This window comes from Rhea americana, unplaced genomic scaffold (assembly GCF_003343005.1).
Source record: "Rhea americana isolate MKP2758 unplaced genomic scaffold, rheAme1 scaffold_118, whole genome shotgun sequence".
NCBI lineage: Eukaryota > Metazoa > Chordata > Aves > Rheiformes > Rheidae > Rhea > Rhea americana.
In genome coordinates, this window is record NW_028185239.1 from 1,072,423 (window position 1) to 1,093,841 (window position 21,419).

At 37.7% G+C, this 21,419-nt stretch overlaps 1 protein-coding gene across 3 annotated transcripts in view; it reads left to right on the top strand.

The window, feature by feature from the left end:
• Positions 1 to 21,419, top strand: part of CBLB (Cbl proto-oncogene B) — a 142,094-nt gene that overhangs the window by 52,634 nt on the left and 68,041 nt on the right. For all 3 annotated transcript variants that reach the window (XM_085319146.1, XM_085319154.1, XM_085319161.1), the window contains exon 4: positions 20,280 to 20,426. In XM_085319146.1, the coding sequence (XP_085175272.1) occupies positions 20,280 to 20,426 (147 nt within the window). The remainder of the gene's footprint in view (positions 1 to 20,279; positions 20,427 to 21,419) is intronic.

Here is a 21,419-nt window from a genome sequence, read left to right on the forward strand (position 1 = left end):
AAAAAAAAAAACAAACAAAAAAAAACCACTTCATGTCTTGTCCACTATTTCGTGGTTGTCCTCAGTTTGTTGATGGAATGGGCCTTTTCAGTTAATATAAGTGGAGCACATGGCACCAACTAGAACAGTATAATTTTAGATCAAAGAAATTTTAAAAGGGATTATGTGCTGCTTTTAAACCTCTTTTTCTTATTTTTGGCTAGTTGCAGGTTCTTTAGTGGGTCTTACTTCATGAGTTTTCAAAAATAAGTATTTAGAGAGTTAGATGGAATTTAGGCCATCGGAATATAGCACCAGATTTCAAGTGGGATGAGTTTTGTTTTCAGCCAAGACTTGTTTTGAACAGAATCCATTGAGTTCAGTGAACTGACAGTGAAATTACTTGAACACAACTTGAAAGCAGGTTTAGGTTTCCCATGTACAACTGGGAGGAATGTTTTTACTGAATGCTTCTAGGATCCTCACCCCCACCCCAAGCCATGATGATAAAAATAACCTTTGTAAGTATTTAAACACTCATTGTAGAGGTTTAGCTGTGGACTGCATGAGGAAGAAATGGTGGCATGTAGTTATGGCATTAGAATCATAGAATCAGTAAAGTTGGAAGGGACCTCTGGAGATCATCTAGTCCAACCTCCCTGATCAGCAGGGTCACCTAGACCATGTTAGATGGAGTGGCAGCCAGGCGGGCCTTGAAGATCTCCAGAGAAGGAGACTCCACTACCTCTCTGGGCAGCCTGTGCCAGTGCTCCGACACTCTCACAGGGAAGAAATTCCCCCTCACTGTCAGGCGGAACTTCGTGTGCTTCAGTTTCTGCTCATTGCCTCTTGTCCTGTCACACGGGACAACTGAAAAGAGGTTGTCCCTGTCCCCTTGACACCCTCCCTGCAGGTACTTGTACACATTGATAAGATCCCCCCTCAGTCTTCTCTTCCCTAGGCTAAACAGGCCCAGCTCTCACAGCCTTTCCTCCTAGGGCAGATGCTCCAGCCCTCTGATCATCCTTGTAGCCCTACACTGGACTCTGTCCAGTAGCTCCATGTGTCTCTTGTCCTGGGGAGCCCAGAACTGGACCCAGTACTTGAGATGAGGCCTCCCCAGGGCTGAGCAGAGGGCCAGAATCACCTCCCTTGACCTGCTGGCAACACTCTTCGCAGTGCACCCCAGCATACCATTGGCTTTCTTGGCTACAAGGGCACATTGCTGGCTCTTGGTCAACCTGTCATCCACCAGCACWKCCAGGTCCTTCTCTGCAGAGCTGCTCTCCAGCAGGTCAGCCCCCAGCTTGTACTGGTGCCTAGGGTTATTTTTCCCTAGGTGCAAGACATTAGAGATGTTAGTCCCAAGTGCCAGGGAAGCTGCACCTGTGCACTTCCCTGCAGCTGCACAAAGTTGGAATTGGTGGTGTTTTACACTTGCTTGTGCTTATTTGGCACAGGTGCAAGAGTGGAAAGCCCAAACCTCACCTTACATGCTCAAGTCACTTAATGTGTAGGAAGATGTCTGTAACCTCCCAGCACCTGCTCAGAGGATCACACCTGTTTCGAAGACCTCCTGGCAGTGTGAACTTTCTCTCAGTGTTGACTTATAAAACTGTATAGTTAGGGACTCTTCAGCAGGAATAGTTCTCTCTCTCTCTTGAACTCATTACTGTAACTCTGCACTCAGAATAATCATTAAGTGAGCTGAGACTTCACAGTACTTACTGTTTATCTAGCGGTGCCCTGTCTTCCAAAAGGAGCTGTGTTGTCCCGATAGTATTTTGCTTAAACTTGCTGTTAGAAACATTTTAAGTGAAGCTAGAGTAGACTGCTAAATACTTGAAAACTACTTTCTCATTTCCACAGTTTTGATTCTTTGAATAAATATTGCAGATTGAAACTACTACTTGGCACAGTCTTAATTCAAAATGTTGTATGTTATTCCTAACATGTACTAAGGGCTTGTTTTTGGAAGTAAGTAACTTTCATGTTCTCCAAGTTATATGCAGCTAGTATAAGATATTGTTGATCAGTGTTAACAGTGTGCTGTTGCGGTGATTACTAGAGTCCTTGCAGCCTGACTGTAGAAAGAACAAAAAAAGAAAAAACCAAATTGAGAACTATTCTTTTATACTTCTAAGTATTGACTGAAATATTTTCTATTTTTCAGATATACTAAGGTCTTACTCTGCTATTGAAATCAAAGCTTGCTCTGCCTTGTTAGTCACATGTCCCAAGTTAATAGCAAGTAGGCCTGCTGTGAATCATATGTGCAATTAAGGTGACTAAACTTAGAGGAAAATATGAACTATGAAGTTCTTAAGAAAAAAACAGAAACATTGTATATTTCTATTTCTTCCTTTTTATCCTTCTCTCATTTTTCTTCTTTTAAAATGTTTTATACTATTCTCCTTAATTCCCCATCCTCTGCTTTTTAAAATATTTTTGTGATCTTCTAATAATTCTTAATGTTCTTCTTAATTCTTATTCTAGATTTTGTGCCTTTTTTCACAGTATCTTCTCTAGAATCTCTTTTTCTTTCCCTTTTAACTAACATCACTGATGGCAAAATAAATGTTTCTTCTGGCTGGCCAGTCTTTCATTTTTTTTGACTTCAGCAGTGAATCACTGTGATCTACCAGCCTGTCCTCCTAATCCTCTGGCCCTTTTGCAGAGTATTTGGGAATTTTGTGTTGTTASGATATTAATAGGAAATATGGTTCTTTCCCTTCCCATGTGTTTACTGTGATCTAGTGGGATTTACCCTGAGGTGAGAGGGAGTCCAACACACTGGATGGTTCATGTTTTGCTTCAGCCTTTTACATGGATGAGCATTTTGTAAGAGAATGCTCTGTGTCAGCCATCATTTTATTTTCTAAGCTAAAGAAGGGCAAATAGTATTTTATCTCCTGTAGTCAAGCAGGGGTGATTCCTTGTGGAGCTGTGGAATGTGGCTTGGTGGGTGGGAAGCAAGAAGCCCCTGGAAAACTATTTGGCCTTTGCCTTCTGTCTTCCCCCCTTCCTGTCTATCTGTCACCTTCTTTGCTGTCTCCTCTCTGGGAGCTGTATGAAGAGTTTACTTTCAGCCATTAGGGAATAGGAGGAGTGAAGCAGGACTGTGGGACTTCTGGTGGAAACTGGTGTACAGGGCCTTGCTTTTACTGGAAGTGTTTTTTATTTTTGGAAGCTAGCCAGAAGCAGGGCAGACTGCGCTGGGAGCTGGAGCACAAAAAAGTCTCTGCTGTACACTGTCTTGTTGCTCATACGAGTTGTAATATTAAAGTTGGCTACACAATCCTCTTTAGTATTTACCTGTTGTTGACAGCTGCAGTATTTCTTGTTTTGATATTTTTTTTTCATTCTCTTCAGCAGATAGAGGCTTTGACTGTAAGATCAAACATAGTCATTGATCGCAACTAGTTAATGTGACTCAGATGTGCCTTTACAACAACTTATGTCAGCCAGTTCATGTCAGATATCACTTATATAGGAGAAAAACTGCCAGCATGAGTAAAAGGGGTAACACCAAATATGCCGCATTAAGTTGAGCTGTCATGGGTATTTAGAACCTTGCCAAACCTCAGCAGGCCATCTGCCATGGTAGCTGTTACTCTGGGTTTTCCAAAGAGGGAAGAAATGTACTTCTCTTCACTTCAGATGTAAACAGTCATCCTATTATTCATAGTATAAAAGGGCAATTAAATGCATAGTCCACTTTGGTCCTTTCCAATGCTGAGGTGAATAACTGGAGACTAAAAGTGGGCTGCGTTTTTGACTGTGAAATCTTTAAGCCTCCTGGTTCTTTAGAATATATGCATTTTTTTTATTTAGCTACACTCTACAAGTGACTAAAGAAATTGAAATATTGGGTTTATAAACTAAGCCAAACTAAAAATAATGTATATCCCACTTCATATAATCTTAATATAAATATTTTCTGTACTTTCAGGTTGCAATAATTTGCTAGAATGTGCGATTCTGTAATGATTTTAAAATGATTCATGAGAAAAGATTGTTTAGAAAATCACAGCTGGATTTCATAGTATCTAGAGGTTTGGATATTTTTTCTTTCCTTACAGTTTGAGACGTGATGTATGTGCCTGTTTTTTTCTGTGTTCTCTTTTACTTCGGTAGCAAGAGCTGGAATGCTTGGTGTTTGATGGAAAAAAACTATTGTCCTTAGTTTTATGCTCCTGCTTCAAAGTAAGGTGATACTGCCAGAAGTTCATGATCACAGAAAGTGTTTATTTTTGCAAGTGGCAAAGTAAACTTCATTGCTAGGAAAAACTGCAGAAGTAGTCAGTCTCCTGGAAGTAAAAAATTGGGTGTGGCTCTTCTAACTTTCATGACTTTAGCAGTATTTTAACTGGAAGAAATTTTAGTCTATTTTATTTCATGGCCTTCCCAGCTGTGATCATATTAGTGCATGCTGTTTTAATAGCTTACATGTAGCTTACATGTAACAGCTTTAGACATAGGTAAAACTTGCAGGTTTTCAAGTTGCCTCTCAGAGTTTTGCTCTCTCCACTCTAGTTGTGCTATAACAATGTTTTCTCATGCAATTTTCTTGCATGAGAAAATGCAAGACAAGAAATGCAAGACAGTAAATTGTCTGGACTTTTGTCCTCTGTAATTCTCTTGATCTAATTTTAGGAACTGTATCTTCCTTGACTCTCACCATTGATGCTGATTGTTTTTGAAGACACCTTTGATTAGACTTGGCCACCAGCCCCTTTAATGCTGCTCATTTCTCAGATGTCAGCAAGTGCCTTCTAGGCACTTGTTACAGCTATCATTTTTTAAGCACAGCATGGCTCTCTGCTCTTACAGCAGCTCAGTTTAGTGCTGTGTTGCATTGCCACCTGCACTTTTAAAACACTGAAGTCTGAGAGGCTGCCCTCCTAGCAGAGCACACTGCCATTCTCATCTGCCCTTTTGGGCACCTTGTAAATTTTGGATGTGAAAAAGAATGATAAGTTTTAGGTTGCTTACATTGGCAAAAGCATCATAAATTAATTCATAAATTGTTGGGATAACAGTTTTGTTCAAGCAAAGTGAGTTTAAGAGCATCAGATACCATACTAGACAGACCCTTAATCTGAAGCAATATGTTCCTTCTTGTTCTCCACAGTGACCATAAGCAGATGCCTGAGGAAGAACAAATGGGGTGAACATACATGATGCACTGCATTCCCCTAGTATTCTCCCAGCTTCCGGCCATTTTTAGCTCAGAGGATTTCCTGAGCCTGTTGTGCTTTGTTGTTCTAGTAACCTTCTGTGGAGCTGCTCTTCCTGGTTCTTCTCCAGTCTCCTCTTGAGCCTATTTAAACTTTTTGCATCCACATTATCCTTAAGCAACAAGTTTCATGGTTTTTTTTTTGGAGGGGGGGAAGGGAGGGGGGAGGGATTGCTTCCCATCAGCTTCATTTGATGTTCTAGTTACCCTTAGTCCCTATACTTATGCCACCTGGAATTTGCAGACCTCTCACAAATTTCTTCTGTGGTTATTTCTCCCAGTTGGAGAATCCCAGCATACTCAGTTCCTCTGAAGTTTGGAGCCCATTTTTATCTTAGATTATTCTTGTGCCTTTTGATGGATTTCTTTGAGTTCCAGTATAGCCAATCTGAGATGAGATGGCTCTGGTTTTATAAGTTGGCATAATTACACATTCTTTTTTGTTCTGTTCCTTTTCTAATAACTGATACTTGTTTTGCTTTTTTATTGCTGCTGAGCATTGAGCTGATGTTTTCATGGAATTACTGTTAAAATGCCCAAATCTTGCTATTGAGTGGTCAGCTCAAAGCCTGCCATTTTGTATACGAAGTCAAGACTGTTTTTTCTGGCGTACTTCGCTTTACCTATATTGAACGTTGTCTGACATTTTTGCTGTCCAGTTACTCTGCAGCTATTTGCAGTTAGCTGTCATCCTTATAGCATTTGAGTAATTTTATGTAGACAGCAAACATCGTCTCCTCACTGCTTTCCCATGAATATGTTGAACAGAGCAGATCCCTGTAGAACTTACCTAGTCCCTCTGTCCACCTCAAGCACTGACCTTTGATCTCCACTCTCTTACTTCCAGGTTTTCTACCCAATTATTTATTCTTGTTGGGGCCGTCCCTTTTATGCCATGGCTGTGTAGTTTGCTTAAAAGCCTTTGATGCTAACCCTTACTGAAGTGTCCACATATATTACAAAAATATTTACACTGCTCAAAGCAGAGGAGGATGACCCTTGTTTAGAAATGTATTCACCTAAGTAGGATAAGCTTATTAAGGTTGGAAAGGGAAAAAAAGATAGTTAGCAAGTCAAGTTTCTTCACAGATATTTTTACTTTAGACAAAAAAAAAAAAACTCAGTTTTTCACAAAGAACTTTCAATTTACTCTTTCTATCCCTTTCCCTTGTTTCTCATGGAATGTATGAAAGGTGAAGAAGTAAAATGCTTTATTTTGGTTTGTAGGCGGCTTCTGTTCTGGAATTTGACACTGATACTTCCTGAAGTTAAAGGTTTTACCTCATTTGTCATGAAAAAGACTACTCTGTAGCTAGCTCTATCCTTGTATTATTTTTAACCGAAGGAAATTACCATTGAAAATATTTGCCAGTTCTGTTAAATATATGCTTTTTTTTATAGTCATTATGAAATCACATACCTTAGAACAAAGAAGAAATCTATTAGACTTTTCCCAAGGATTTATACCTTATTCCCAGACAGTGCCAGATTGTTCCTAATTGTCCTGTCTTGTGTCTACTGACCCAGTCCTCACTGACTGTAGGTAGATACAGCATCATGAAACTATTTCACAGAATCACTGAATGGTTAGGGTTGGAAGGAACCTCTGGAGATCATCTAGTCCAACCTCCCTGCTCAAACAGGGTCTCCTACAGCATGTTGCCCAGGACCCCGTCTCGATGTCTTCTGAATATCTGCAAGGAAGGAGACTCCACAACCTCTCTCTGCAACCTGTTCAAGTGCTCTGTTACTCCCACAGTAAAGAAGTAAAGAAGTTTTTCCTTATGTTCAGGCAGAACTTCTGTGTTTCAGATTGTGCCTGTTGCATTTTGTCATATTCTGGACATGACTGAAAAGCTGGGCCCATCCTCTGTACACCTTCCCTTCAGACATTTGCATGCACTGATTTTGAGTAACAATTTTGGAATCAAGTATTTTGTTTTCCTTCTCTTTCTTTTCTGTACTGATAATGTTCTTAACATAGCCCACAGCAATGTATCTGCCTTTAAATGGTTTAAGGATGCTCCTAATATGCAGAAGGACAGGAAAATGATTGGTCATGGATATATATGAGAGTGAATATGACAGATACCTGTTGCTTTGGCCGGAGATGGTAATTTGTTCTTTGAAAGAAAGTCACTTCATATTCTTTGAGAAAATAAACACAGTGATTATTCTAAGTCCCTATACAGTATCAGTACTTTATATATTTCATTTTGTGAATTTCCATGCCATATGCCTGTATTTGGATGTCACTACTCAGATAGATATACCACAAAGATTTTGTAACTGAGTATGGCACACAAGCTGCATCTCAACCCTAAGTAATGTTTAAATCATTTTTGATGAATGATTTCAGTTGGATGTGATTAAACTACTACTGAGCAAATGGGATTTTTTGTTATACATTTGATAGGAATTCAGTAACTTTTAGATCTAGGAATTACTTGAGACATGGTATGAAGACTGATTGTTACATTTCAATTAGTCATTTAGCAGTATTTTTACTCGCTTGAACTTTCATTCTGGTAAATGTCATGAATTTCAGACTGTGAAAGAAACAACCCACCATGAGTCCTTCAGTTGCAGCAGCATATATATGTGTAGCTTGCTAGCCAATCTCTTCTGTCAAGTAAAAAAGTGACACTAAAGAATTTGAAGTACAAATGGAGTAATAGCATGATTTTTGAAAGCTTGTAATTATTGGTAGCCCTGTGCCAGCTCCAAAATACAATTTCTTAGTTGGAAATATTTAATTAACACTCTAAGATTTATGAATACAAGTTTAAACATCTTGCTTATATTTGCATATTGTAAAAAAATTCYTCAAATTCTGTTTTGCCTGACAAGCTATATCAGTGTCGTAGATTGTCATTCCTGTCTCTATGTAAGAGATAGAACCTGTATCTTGAATTTCAGATAGTGCCAAAATGACTTAACATACTTGTCATAATAGTAGTAATAAAAAGTAAAAATAGAACAAAACTAATTTTACTTGAAATCCTAGAAACCAGCTTATTTTTGCCTCTTTTTCTGTTGTTAGTGAAGAAAATTTTGGTATGATTTCGTAAGTCTTCTCTTCTGTGTTAGTATTAGGAATTGTAGCCTGAGTGCATTTCAAGGACTGGCATCACAAGCACAGCACTTGATTTCTGTAGCTTGGTGTGTTCTCCAGCAGACAGTTCTTAGAATGCTTTAATGAAGGTTGGTACATCATATCTTACTTCMGCACTTAAGACAAAAATGCTTACTTTGACATGTGGTCTGTGGAAAACATATTTTAGAAGAAGTAGAGTTGAGGGTTCATCTGCTTATTGGATGATACCAAGTACTTTTAACAAGAAAACATGTTATGTGAGGACATTTAGTCATTCTAAAACAATGGATTCTGCTCTTGATGAGAGGCTCCTAGCCCTGACAAAGAACAAATATTTAGAAGTAATTATGTTTAAGAGGCTCAAAAATCAGAATCTAAGAACTTCAGAAGTTTAACTCTAGAGCAAAATGTGCAACTCATCTTCATCTCTTGACTAAGTCCCAGAAGCAACTCAACCAGGAATATACCCTTTGAGCCAGGCTCTTAGGAATGTTGGAACAGCTTTAAGTCGTGTTGACTTACACTCAGTGGAAATCATAAGTGTAATGTAGGAGGTAGTAAGCACCTCTACAAATTTATGCCATATTAAAAAAAAATCTACAAAATAATGCAATTATGTATATTTCTATGCACTCTGATTGATGAAAGTGAACACCAGTTATTTTAAAACTTCCATTCATACCCCCATCTGTATCAGAAAGTCTGTCTGATTAAAATATTACTACAATTCTTACCACTCACAAAAATTTCATTGAAAATAGAGTATTATAAAATTAGAATGTCAAGAACTCAAAAGAATTACCAGAGCTAAGCTTGTCTGTACATCTATGGTTTGTTCCCTTTGTATTTGTGTATTATGATAGTTTATGAATATATTATGAAATTTCCCTATTCCATGGAACCTTTGCCTGATTGAATGCCCAAGGTAGCTGTTCACTTAGCAAGCATCTACAAAATACATACCTCAGTGTTTAATGTATGTATATCTTATTTTTTGCATACTGTTCAACTTTATTTCCGACAAGAGAAGCCTTTTCTGTGCTGCTCTGTATTATCAAACCTTTTAATTCAAGTCTCCTTGAGTTCCATGCTACTGTCTGTTCCTTTCCCTCTACCTTTTCTGGCTTCTGTCTTCTTTGCACTTGAATCAACAGGTTATGTCTTCCTTTCTAAGTTCATTGTCAGGTTCACTGAGGGAAATGGAAAAGAATCTTCTTATCTCATCCCCTGAGGGGATGAAAGCCCACTGTTTAATAATTACAGTTTTGCCTCACAGCTGCAGGCTAGAACATGCTAAGCTGTTGTATGCAAGTATTTCATATAGAGTTTAGTCAGCCGTAGGAGCTGAGAACTTCAGATATTGTCTTGGAACCTCTTGGATAAGACCTTTGTCGGTTCTCATCATTTGGCCAAATTTGTGTAAATTCTCACAACTACACCAAGAAGCTGATTTGACTTTTTTCTTTTTTGACCGTTTCATCTTAAATATTAAAATTGGATTTGGGTAGTTGAGAATGATAATGGTAAAAAAATATATACCTATATATTTTTGTATATATATATGTTTGACAAAAGTTTTTAGTGTTATGAAACCATTTTGCCAGTCTTGCTTTCAGAAATGGCTATATTGTGTTGACTGAATTTCTCTGCAGTCACTGAAAATGATGAAAGCAGTAAGACTGAAAAATTTTAGATTGAATGTTTAACAATCAGAAACTTAAGATTTGCCTGCACAGGAAACTATACTGGTACACAGTTGAATGGGTTTTGAATTTAAAATGAAGTATTTAATTCTGTATTACCGATCACTGAAGATATGAGTTTGTATGAAGTGTCTTTTTAATTTATTTCAATTCGAAAAGACTCTAACTTTTTTTAAAGCAAAGTAGTAGTATCTGGATGGAAAATTTGCAAAGAAAAGGGGAAATAGCACACAGGAAACCAAAAAAGGGAAGCATAGTTGATTCTCTGCTATCCAAATAACAGGAAAACCTGGATCCCAAGAGATACACTCAGGATGCTATGCAGACACACCTATTTTGTTAGTATTATCACCTTTAGAACCACTGAATTTCCTGCTGCTGCATGAGAACTAAGTAAATCAAGCACAACACAAAACCAAACCCCTTTTCTTTGCTCATACTGAATTGCTCTCAAACTGAGAAACCRTATTGCCATGTCAGAAGTTTCTTGTGCCATCCCTGGCCCTTGAGCTGCTGCTGTTGGCTCCAGCAGGATTTGTGCCAAACTCAACCTTGTGTCCCTTCCAGAATACCATAAGTGCTCTGCATATGCAGATGTCCCGTTTTGCGTGCAGCTTTGCTTGGACTGGTATCCACGGTGTGAATAAACTCCAATTCAAGTAATTCTCACAAGAATAAGGGTGATGATTGTATGGGGAAAGGTTAGCACCTGCTGATGCAGCCAATTGTACTTCTAGTACACCGGTAATATGGATTATAATGGCAACCTCACATTGCAATAAAATTCCATGTATGCAAGTTTTAACTTTACACTTAAGTCAGTGTTAAATTAATGCTATTGGATCTTGCTAGACAAAGATGTCTACACAGGAGGGTGGAGAAAACATAACAGTACTAAATAACATGTTGATGTTAATAAGTGGAAAAGTAGTGTAATGGCAACTGACAGTTTAAAAAGTAGCAAATAAAAGTAAAAACACCCCCAAAACCAAAATAGTTTCCAGCCTGATTTCTTATCTATATGCATATCAGATTTATTTTTGTTATATTGATTTGTGAACATGATTTAATAGTAAGCGCGATTAAAAGTTTCAGTAGTAAAATCAATAAATCTGTTAGCTCCTAGTTTATGTTAATATCTGTAATGTGATGGGATTGACTGTCCTTCATGATGTATTTGTATTTGTTAATATTAAAATCAGTTAATTTTAGTCTATGTAGGTTCATAATTTTTTTATTTTCATCTGTTATTAAATCTTCATTTTATTTATTTTTACATACATCCTTTATAAACTGCTATGTAGCATTGAAATATTGAAAATAATACAATTTTAACTATAATAAGGCAAGTCTTTGGGTTGTACTTTATATTTTCCATATATTGTGCAACTGTACAGACAGAGGTAGAAGATTGCAGATATTTCTTTTAATTCCTAATTTTAATTATTACAAGTAGAAGAGAGAAATGTCTGTATCTTGATGCTGTGCCTGAAATGGTACTGTGTGTTAACTGTGCATTTAAAAATGAGGAAGATAGACTGTTTGAGAATATTAGATTCTCTTTGCCGTTTATGATGAAGTTACTGTATTATTTGTTGCCTTTCCTTATTTCTACTTCTTAGCTGATCTAAGAGATTTCTGGGCATGAAAGTATATAGTATAGTTCCCATGAACGGTCACTCTTTCTTATTTCTTACCCTGTTGAGAAGGGTATTAGGAGTAATGGAAGTCTTGTTGATACAGTTGCCTCACCGCTCCCAAGGACAGAGGCACCAGCTTATGCCACAGGGGGCACCAGGCAGACCAGGTACTGGCTTTGAACTGAGGAAAGCCTGAGTGTTGAAATGTTTCATGTATTGCAACCATTATTTGTGCTGTACAGTTTCCCCTTAAGATCAATTTTATTAAAATTTATTTCCATGAGGAGCATTCACTAGGTTTTTGTTAGATCTATTGTCGTTTTGTATAAGTAGATAAAGATAACTATGGGGAAAACGATTAGATCTTTAGCTTGTCAACACGCCATTTTTCCTCTTTGACAACTGCTCTTCTGCTCCATGCAGACTGTATTTCCTTTGTTGCTTCAGTTTTTGCTAACATTCTTTGTGTTTTCATTTCATGAATGTATTTGTTACTTAGTACCCCTGAGCATTGGTGAGAAAATAGATTAAACGGACTCATGAATACCTCGACACGTTTGTATGCTCTGCATAACAGTTGTCTGGACAGTAGTGAAGTTTTTAAAGGTGGGCTGTAAAGCCCAGCGCGGGAGATCTGTTCATGAGTACAGTTGTATAGAGTGTTTGTTTAGCAAAATCCAAATACAGTCCTCGGATAGAGCTTTGTTCGAGAGAGATTGGCAGGCATAATGCCACACCAGTTCATAAATGAGAGGTTAGGTAGAGAAGTGAGCAGATAGGCTCATCAGTTTGTAGAGGTTCTTAGATTTGGAGAAACTGTGCTTTTTCCTTCCTTTTGTCTTTATATTCAATTTTCTTTGACAAATTACTGTATATTATGTTCATTCTTTATTTTTGCATTAAAAAGAGTAGGAATTACTGTGGTAGAAACAATAGCTGATTTTCATTCAGGGGCTACCTCGCTTCTTCCATTTTGACGCTCTTCTGGTGCTTAAAAATATAAGAAGGGAAAGAACCTCACTGCTGCTGGAAGTGGGTATGTCAGCGTAAAACGATTTTAAACAAAGGAAAAGGTGGAAGTTTGAAGTGGTGTTGTGATCAAYTTCTTTTGGCTTCCCAAACATCCTCACCCAAATCTTACCTAAAGCCTGCTGTTTATCCCTTCCCTCTGGTACCCCCAACAAAGAGCACAGCTGCAGCAGCCTTGCACAGTGCTCCTAGTATTTGTCAGAAAGGAGCTGCTAAGAGAGACATTTCAAGGCAGGTAGGCTAGTTTTTTGCTACTCAAGATAAGCTCAGCTCCTTTGGGATTCATGGTGAAAATAGTAGTTGGCTACAACTATCTGTACAAATCTTACAGGTTTGTACTTATTTAGCATGCAATGAATTTAGCCACTGGCTGAATCTCACTGTGTTTAAGGCAGTCATTTTTCTCTGAGCCTTACAGATGAAGAAACTAAAGCATGGTGAGATTAAGTCATTTGTCTGTGGTACTTGTGTGATTTAGAGGCACAAATAGGAAATAGAGCCCACATTTATTCTTAGTCCTGAGCAAATAGTGTGGTCCCGGGACAATACCCTGTCCTTATGTAGCTTTTAAAAGTAATTAGGGTACAGATCCAAAGATGAACTGGTTGCCAGATATGATGTTAGACAGGATTTTTCTCTACAGGCATATTGACAGGAAGCTTTGGTTTCCTTCACTTCCTTAAAACATTAAGGAGAGCTCATTTGCTAAGACTATATGAGTGTATTCTACATATTCAGTTTTCTAAAACTGCAGCAGTCTTTTTTTTTTCTTTCTTTGTTTTTTTCTTTTCCATTCCCTTCTCTTCCTATTTGCACTGTCTTTGAAGGGGAAGCTCTAGGAGAGGAAGGGGAATGAATGAGCCAGGGCTGTACTGGGTTATCGAGAGGGAACTGCTGGTAGCTTATATCATTTTCAGTCTTGTTCTGTGCCTTCTGAAATTCACAGATCTCTTCAGAACATGTTTGAGATGATTTATCATGAACTTAGTGCATTCGTGGCTTCCCTTGATATTAGGGAAAGGCAGAAGCACAATCTGTACAGAAGGTTTATGAGTGACAGTGGTTTTCATCACAGTGGCAAAATAAAAAAAAGCACTCTGGAAATTATTTGCTATTTGTAAACCTAATATAAGCTTGAGACACAGAACATAAATGCTAAATTCTCAGGGATCAGAGTGGCATTTCCAGGAACATAGGTATTTCCCCCTTTGTACCTGAACCAGAAGGCCATCTTTTGTCCCCCTTTGTTACTTTCAATGAGTAACATAATTTTGGAGGATCCCAGTGTCTTACTGTAACTTGAGCAATGGATCACAAATCTGTTTTAAATATGATTAATTATGTGAAATGAGCTCTATACATATGCCTTGGATTTTGAAGCTTTAATATTTGGAAGGGGGTGGATTTTTAAAGTTAAAATCAACAGTTCACCTTTTGAAGGCTTTTAAAACTTGCTTTTATCTTTGTTTATAAGCAATTATGATTTGAGTTTTGCCAGCTAACAGAGCTGTCTTTGTGTATGTGCTCTAAATAATATTTGTAGAGGAAATATCTTCTATTTAGTAACAAACTGGTCTACTTTTGTGTTAGATCTGACTTGAAAAATATTCTTAGAATATTTTGCTGAATGGATCTGATTCTAGATCTAATAAAAACTGTTTTTTCTATGCCAGGGGATAGAGTTGTATATTGTATGAACTTAGAAAGCTGATACGTTGTTCATTATAGTAGGTTGTTTTTGACAGAGAATATCAGTGTTGATGCAGAAAGATTAAACACTTACTAAATGCAACAAAGAAGGAAACAGTACTGATCAAAATTTTGGAATAACTTAATTGCAAGGTTATATAGCCTGACTTACTTTGTGCATGGTGGATTGTTTCTTGATGTATATGTAACTGCAAAACAAAAATAATTGCTTTTCAAGGGAAATAGTAACATATAGTAATGATAGTAGAAGTGATGTACAATATTTAGGATAATGTATTTTCAGATTGTTGGATGAGATTTATATACAAGCTGTTGAGATGACTTTGTCTTGGTTATAGCCTATGAAATCCAGTAATTATGAATGATTCGTATATTTATGTATATGCTGATTCTGTCAAGCCTGTTTGTTTGGAGCCCTCCGCCTGTTTTACTGAGTTCTTACTCTTACACAGGCAGAGAGAGCAGGGCACAAGTGTTCATCCCACTTCATCAATCAAGCCAGTGGCAGAAAGGAGCCCATTCTGCTTAATTCACCATTCAGTTCTGTTTGCTGGACCATATTGCCTCCCCAAAAGTAAAATTTGCTTTCATAGAATCATAGAATCGATAAGGTTGGAAGGGACCTCTGGAGATTACTTAGTCCACCCCCCCCACACACCCCCCGCTCAAGCAGGGACCTCTGGAGATCATCTAGTCCAACAAGTCTAGAGCGTGTTAGACAGGATTGTATGCAAGCGACCTTTGAATATTTCTAGAGAAGGAGACTCCACTACCTCTCTGGGCAACCTGTAGTGGTGCTCTGTCACTCTCACAGTGAAGAAATTCCCCCTCACATTCAGGCAGAATTTCCTGTGGTTCGSTTTTTGACAATTCCTCTTATYCTTTCGCATGGAACAACTGAAAGGAGTTTGTCCCTGTCCCCTTTACACCCTCCCTTCAGGTACTTATGCACATTGATAAGATCCCTCCTCAGTCTTCTCTTCCCCAGGCTGAACAGGCCCAGCTCTCGCAGATGTTCCTCAGAGGGCAGATGCTCCAGCCCTCTGATCATCCTCGTAGCCCTACGCTGGGCTCTCTCCAGTAGCTCCATGTGTCTCTTGTCCTGGGGAACCCAGAACTGGACACAATACTCGAGATGAGGCCTCCCCAGGGCTGAGTAGAGGGGCAGGATCACCTCCCTYSACCTGCTGGCAACACTCTTCCTAATGCACCCCAGGAGACCATTGGCCTTCTTGGCCACAAGGGCACTTTGCTGGCTCATGGTCAACTTGTCCATCAGCACTGCCAGGTCCTTCTCTGCAGAGCTGCTCTCCAGCAGGTCAGCCTCCAGCTTGTACTGGTGCCTATTTTTCCCTAGGTGCAGGACCCTCCACTTGCCCTTGTTGAATCTCATGAGGTTCCTCTCCASCCAGAGGAACCCATACGGTGATGAAAACTTTGGCATAGCCGAAACTTGTGTGTTGCGTGCCAGTCGTGCTTCACTTTGCTGTTTTATAGATCCAGGAGGGCAGACCTCTGCTTCAAACATTCCAGTAGCGCTGCTCTAGTTATGATTGGGATATTGTAACATCTCCATTCTTAACCCTTACTTTCAAACTCAGTAAAACTAGGTATTTGAAAATTCATTCTATTATGAAATGTTTGCAGAAATGTCTAGCCTGCCTGTTTTTCTTTTTTGTTGTTGTTGTTCTTACTTTCCCAAATTTGAAGGGAAGTTTGGTTCAGAATATAGTCATTTACTGAAAAGCGAACAAACTCACTATTCTTGTTTTCAGGCTTTACTATTAGTATTTTAGAAGACTTTCTGATAAGCTATTACTCTGAAAGAGTAATTCTGAAAATAAGAAAACGCATTTTTCTTTTGATGAACCAGAAGACCTTTACTGATTCAGTAGACCTTTGCAAGTTTATATCAACTGAAAATACTGCTTTTCGTATATGTATCTTAGGTTTCCTGGGGCTGGTTCAAAGCTGAAACGTGCAATTTCAGTGTTCTACAGTAGCTCTGTGATGTAGCATCATGTCTGTGATCAAATAACCACATGTGACTGAAGAACTGGTACTTTGGAAGTCAAATTCTACACAGGGTTTGAACTATATGGCATCAGCTTGAGTGGACGAAAGAAAGATAGCAAAACCTAAGCATGAACGAAGGAAAAATATCAGATAATCAGTGGCAGATAATACTGTAGAAACTCAGACTATGCAGTACATATAGTGCAGTTAATATACAATTATTTGGTGTTAAAATATTCTTAAGTCTTACTAGCTGTAACTATAGCTAGTAATAGCTTATAGCTGTTTTATTGTGCAGGATGATCATCTCTGTTCATTTTGTTATRAAAGAGGCAGTGTTATTTGATTTTGGTTTCTGAAAGATTATAAAGTTTTTCTCATCAGGATGAAATCCTTTCTCTCTGCTGAAATCAGGAGGTATTTGTGCCCTATACCAGGCATAACACAGCTGAGGAAAGAATATCAGATCTGTAACCTACTTGAACCTTACCTCCCAGTAAAATTATATTATAATTTTAAAACCTTGTGACTGCCTGCTCAGGCATTAGAACCATTGTTCCTCTATAAACTGAATTGCATCTTTTTGAGGTGTAGTTCCAGTGTGATCCCTTAGGGTGTCTTCCCCTGCGAGAATCTAGTGAGTCAAAGGGTTACTCCAGAGTAACATATGCTTGACTGTTTTATGCTATCAGGCTGCCAGTATGAGGCAACGCTTATATTGCCACCCTGCCATTGTGGCGGTCTTGCTTGTGACCAGGAGAAGAAAAGCCGATATTAGGGTCAGAGTTGTAGGCTGAGTTTATCAAGCTGGTTTCTTTACAGTGTTGTGGTAGGAATGAGACCCAGGGTAGATGGATCAGATGGACCAGCTCTTTGGCCAAGAATGTTTCCTGGCCTCCACGAGGATTGTTCACTGAGATGCCAAAGCTGATAGTTCTAGTGGTTGTTGTAGGAAAATAAGATGGAAAATTTTTAGTGCTGCTTTGTCTTTATATGAGGGAGGAGGGGAGAATAGGGAATCATCCTAACTTGGAGAATGAAGCTGTGTAGTCTGCCATGGCTACAGAGTATGTGCTTCTTGAGATGCTCTGGAAAGGCTCTCTGGGACAGCATAAGTGCATGTGGTAGGAAGGATGGACAATATCTAAAGGAGAGAAATCCACAAGTAGGGAGAATGAGTAGCCCACCCTGATAGCATCACCTCTGCACCTTCTGTAGATCTTGAAAAACATTCTTGACAAGGTATGGTTGCTGAAATCATTGAGTGCTGTATCCCTGTCCCAGGAAGTTACTGAGATCTGGTTCCACGAAAGCATATCTAAGCAAAAGCAATGTAATATGTGCTTTAAATTCTAAAAATATTTAAGTAAAAACTTAAGAGAACATAATTTGTCATTATTTGCAACTGAACTTGAGCTAATCGTCTGGTATAGCAAGAAACAGAATTAAGGAGGAAATGCAGCTACTGTAAGCAAATGATCAAATAATTCGCCATTTTTGTTTGTATATACATGCTGTAGTGTTGGTTGTATCACAGTTAAGGTTCCAATTTGTATTATGTGTTTCAGTTCATTATATTTAAAAAGTCAGTTTTGCAATGAGCTATAAAAATAAATACCTTAAGTCTGATATGAAAACAATTTATTCTTGTTTATATGAACATACACCAAGTTAATTTCCTGTTAAATTTTTTTTGTTTGTTTTTAATCAATTTGAATAACAAAAGAGCAAACTTGACCCAGTGCATCTACCTTAGTGACTGGTGCAGTTCAAAGAGGGAAGAAGTGGGGTCTGTGATTCATTACTGTATCCACACTGCACATTTACTGGCAATTTCCTCCCAGTTGCTGGTTCTCGGCATGTTCTGTGCAGCTATATGTAATAGGCGATGCACGCCTACGTACACATACACACGCGCACACACACGCTCAAAACCTCAAGGCAAGGAACTGCCTTCTGTCAGAAGTACAGGCAGGATGCCCTAGATGGCACCTCGTACGTGACTTCAACCTTTAATTCACTACAAGGTGGTTCAGCGGTACCATCTCATGACTCTTAACAAATTTTGTAATAGTTCACTAGGTAATTTTACACCTTAAAAAAACCCCAAAATCTACAGCACTATAAATTACTAATGTCAATATATACATTGTGTGCCACCCTAGGGGCAGCTCTACTAAGACTTGCACTGGATCATGTTCTCATCTGTCCTGAGTACAGAAAAGTTCTTAGTTCAACTTGGGTCTAAGGCAGGCTTGTGAAGCCACATTGAAATAGCCAGTGCTTATTCTGTGCATCAAGCTTGAGCTCTGAGGAGTAAAAAATGAAAACCACATGTATGTAATTAAAGTACAAAGAACAAAGAAAGGGAGATAGCAAGGGAAAACCTAGAAAATAASTAACAGTTGAGCATTGTAATTATAGACATCTGATTACACTGAGGGGATTAAACAACTCTAAGAGAATTAGTCCTACAGCCATTCAGAATGTTGTGACGAGGGAGAGTGTATTCATCAGACTTTTTTAAAAAAATATTTGTATTTTCAAGATACTACCTTTATCATAGCTTTCGTAGTAGCAAAATCCTAAAGGAAAACCTGAAACAAAACTGTCACCAGAATCTCTGTTATAAGTTGTGCACAAGTTTAGCTGAAGACTTACTGCTTCAATACTAAGTAGTCTTTTAGAAAGAGTGTGGGAAGTTTGTTCTGCTGTTTTTGAGATTTTGAGCATGAAAAAAATGTGTTCATATTTGAAAATTCATATTTGAAAGCTTTTTAGTTTGCATTTATAAAATTCTCTTAATCTTTTAATGTGGCTAGGAAGTTATAAAAAAGTTTGAATTTATTTAAAATACTGCCTAAGAAGTTATAAATTACATGATTGCTAAGCATATTCTTATGTTTTTCCTTAAATTGTGTGAAACACTGAAGTATAGTACTAGAGATTGTGACAGGTAAGTGGGTTTTAAACAGGACATTTCTAATTTATTAAAATAAAGCAGAATAAAAAATACGCATTAGAATCTGATAATTAATTAATCTAATAACCCAGGTGGCTTCAATTGCACTTTTCAGGTGGGAAAATCCCCCCTTTTTACCCCCGTGATAATCTAAGAAATCTCCAGAAGGAAGCCCTGACAGAGATTCTTCCCATCTTCTCTCCCCACAATCTCCCGCAGATTTTTCCATAGAAAAGGATTATCTACATTTAAGGATGCCATGTTCTTTTCACTGTACTAAAGGGGATTTCTGTCCCAAAATAGAAATAATTTTGGTGATGAATTGGTATAAATTGTAGGAAGCTTATGGAAGTGAACTGATAGCCAAGGAGCTTCATTTTGTTTCTAATATTCCACTGAAGATTTGAAAGCAAGTTTTAACTAAAGAGAACACATGTTAAAGGAGAATAGGAAGCGTCTGCAGTAAGAGAAGGCTGGAAAGAATCAAAAGAATGGAACTGTCATAGAAAAGAGGAGTACGTGTAGTCCTGTGCTGTCTTTACATTTCTGGAAACATGGACTGAAATAGCTTTGATGTCACGAATATGGATTTTGAGATGGTTTTCAAAAACACATTAGCTAATAAGTGTGAAGATAAGGAAGGCATCTGAAATATCCAATGCAGAACCCAAAATCAATTCAATTGCTGAACAAATAATTTTACATTCATAGAAACTTAGGATAAATGCATCTGCAGAAATGCATGCAAACATGAAGTACAAATCTGTTTGATGGGCTTTCAACTGAAAGCTTTTTCTTTCTGTGTTAGATTCTGATAATTACACAGGTTTGCAGGATATATGGTATGTTGAAAGATCTTTTCAAGTTTAAGGGTTAATTTTTTTTTTTCCTGTTATATCTGCAGGAGAAACCTAACAAAGCTGTCCCTCATCTTCAGCCACATGCTAGCAGAAATCAAGGCTATTTTTCCAAATGGTCAATTCCAGGGTGATAACTTCCGTATCACAAAAGCAGATGCTGCAGATTTCTGGAGAAAATTCTTYGGAGACAAGTAAGTACTACGAATTTAGAAAATTCTTTGTTCTTTTTAGTGACAAGCATGAAAAAGAATGGTATTTTCAAAATTCAAATTATCATTATAAATAAGTGGATGGAGATTTTAATTGCCATGTCTTCATGTCTTTAAATTACCTGGGATGGCTAAATGCAATACTGGCAACTTTGTTGCAATGCTGCGAGTAATTTCCACTCAAAAGATGAATAAAATGCATAAAAAGTTCTGACAAGGGCATTTAAAATCAATCATCAATTGGATTAGATTACATAAAGTTGAATGATTGTTTCATTCTAGGATGAAGGTAGTACGTTATTTTTAAAAGAAATATGACAAAGCATGTTCTTTCATTCAGTCATATACGTATATATGCATGTTATGTGTGTATGCATGTATTTGTATGCACACACACAGACACATTACTACTGGTGACAACCCTAAAGTCAGAATTAGGAACTTGATACTGATTTCATGGACAATATATTTCTTTATTCCATCTTTTACTTGTTATTTATAAACATTTTTACATTTAGTATTCTTTTAAGTAATTAATATTTTTATCCTTTATATATATATATATTAAAAAACAATTATGTTATATATAACATAGTTACAAGAAACTAATGTTTTGTTTTGTAATAATTCTGTTATAGAAAGAGAAAGACTAACTGGAGATATGAATGTTGGAAGGTTTATCAAAAGCAGTTTTTAGAGAAAATCGGTGTTTAAATGTGGGTTATAAAATAGATGCTAAGGCATGACTTGTAGATGTGTGACTAAATCCTTATAGAATGCAAAAGTGAAAATACTAAAGTAGACAGTTATTTGGGGTTTTTTTGGTTTGTTTTTGCTAAATAATTTAGCATATGATTTAGATACAGATGAAGAGAAGGTGCATAGCTTGGTTACTTCCTCATATGCAGTATTTATGAACACAACTGATGTAACAGGGAGAGGACAAGAGACTTGCAGTTTTGAAGATGAGGAGCA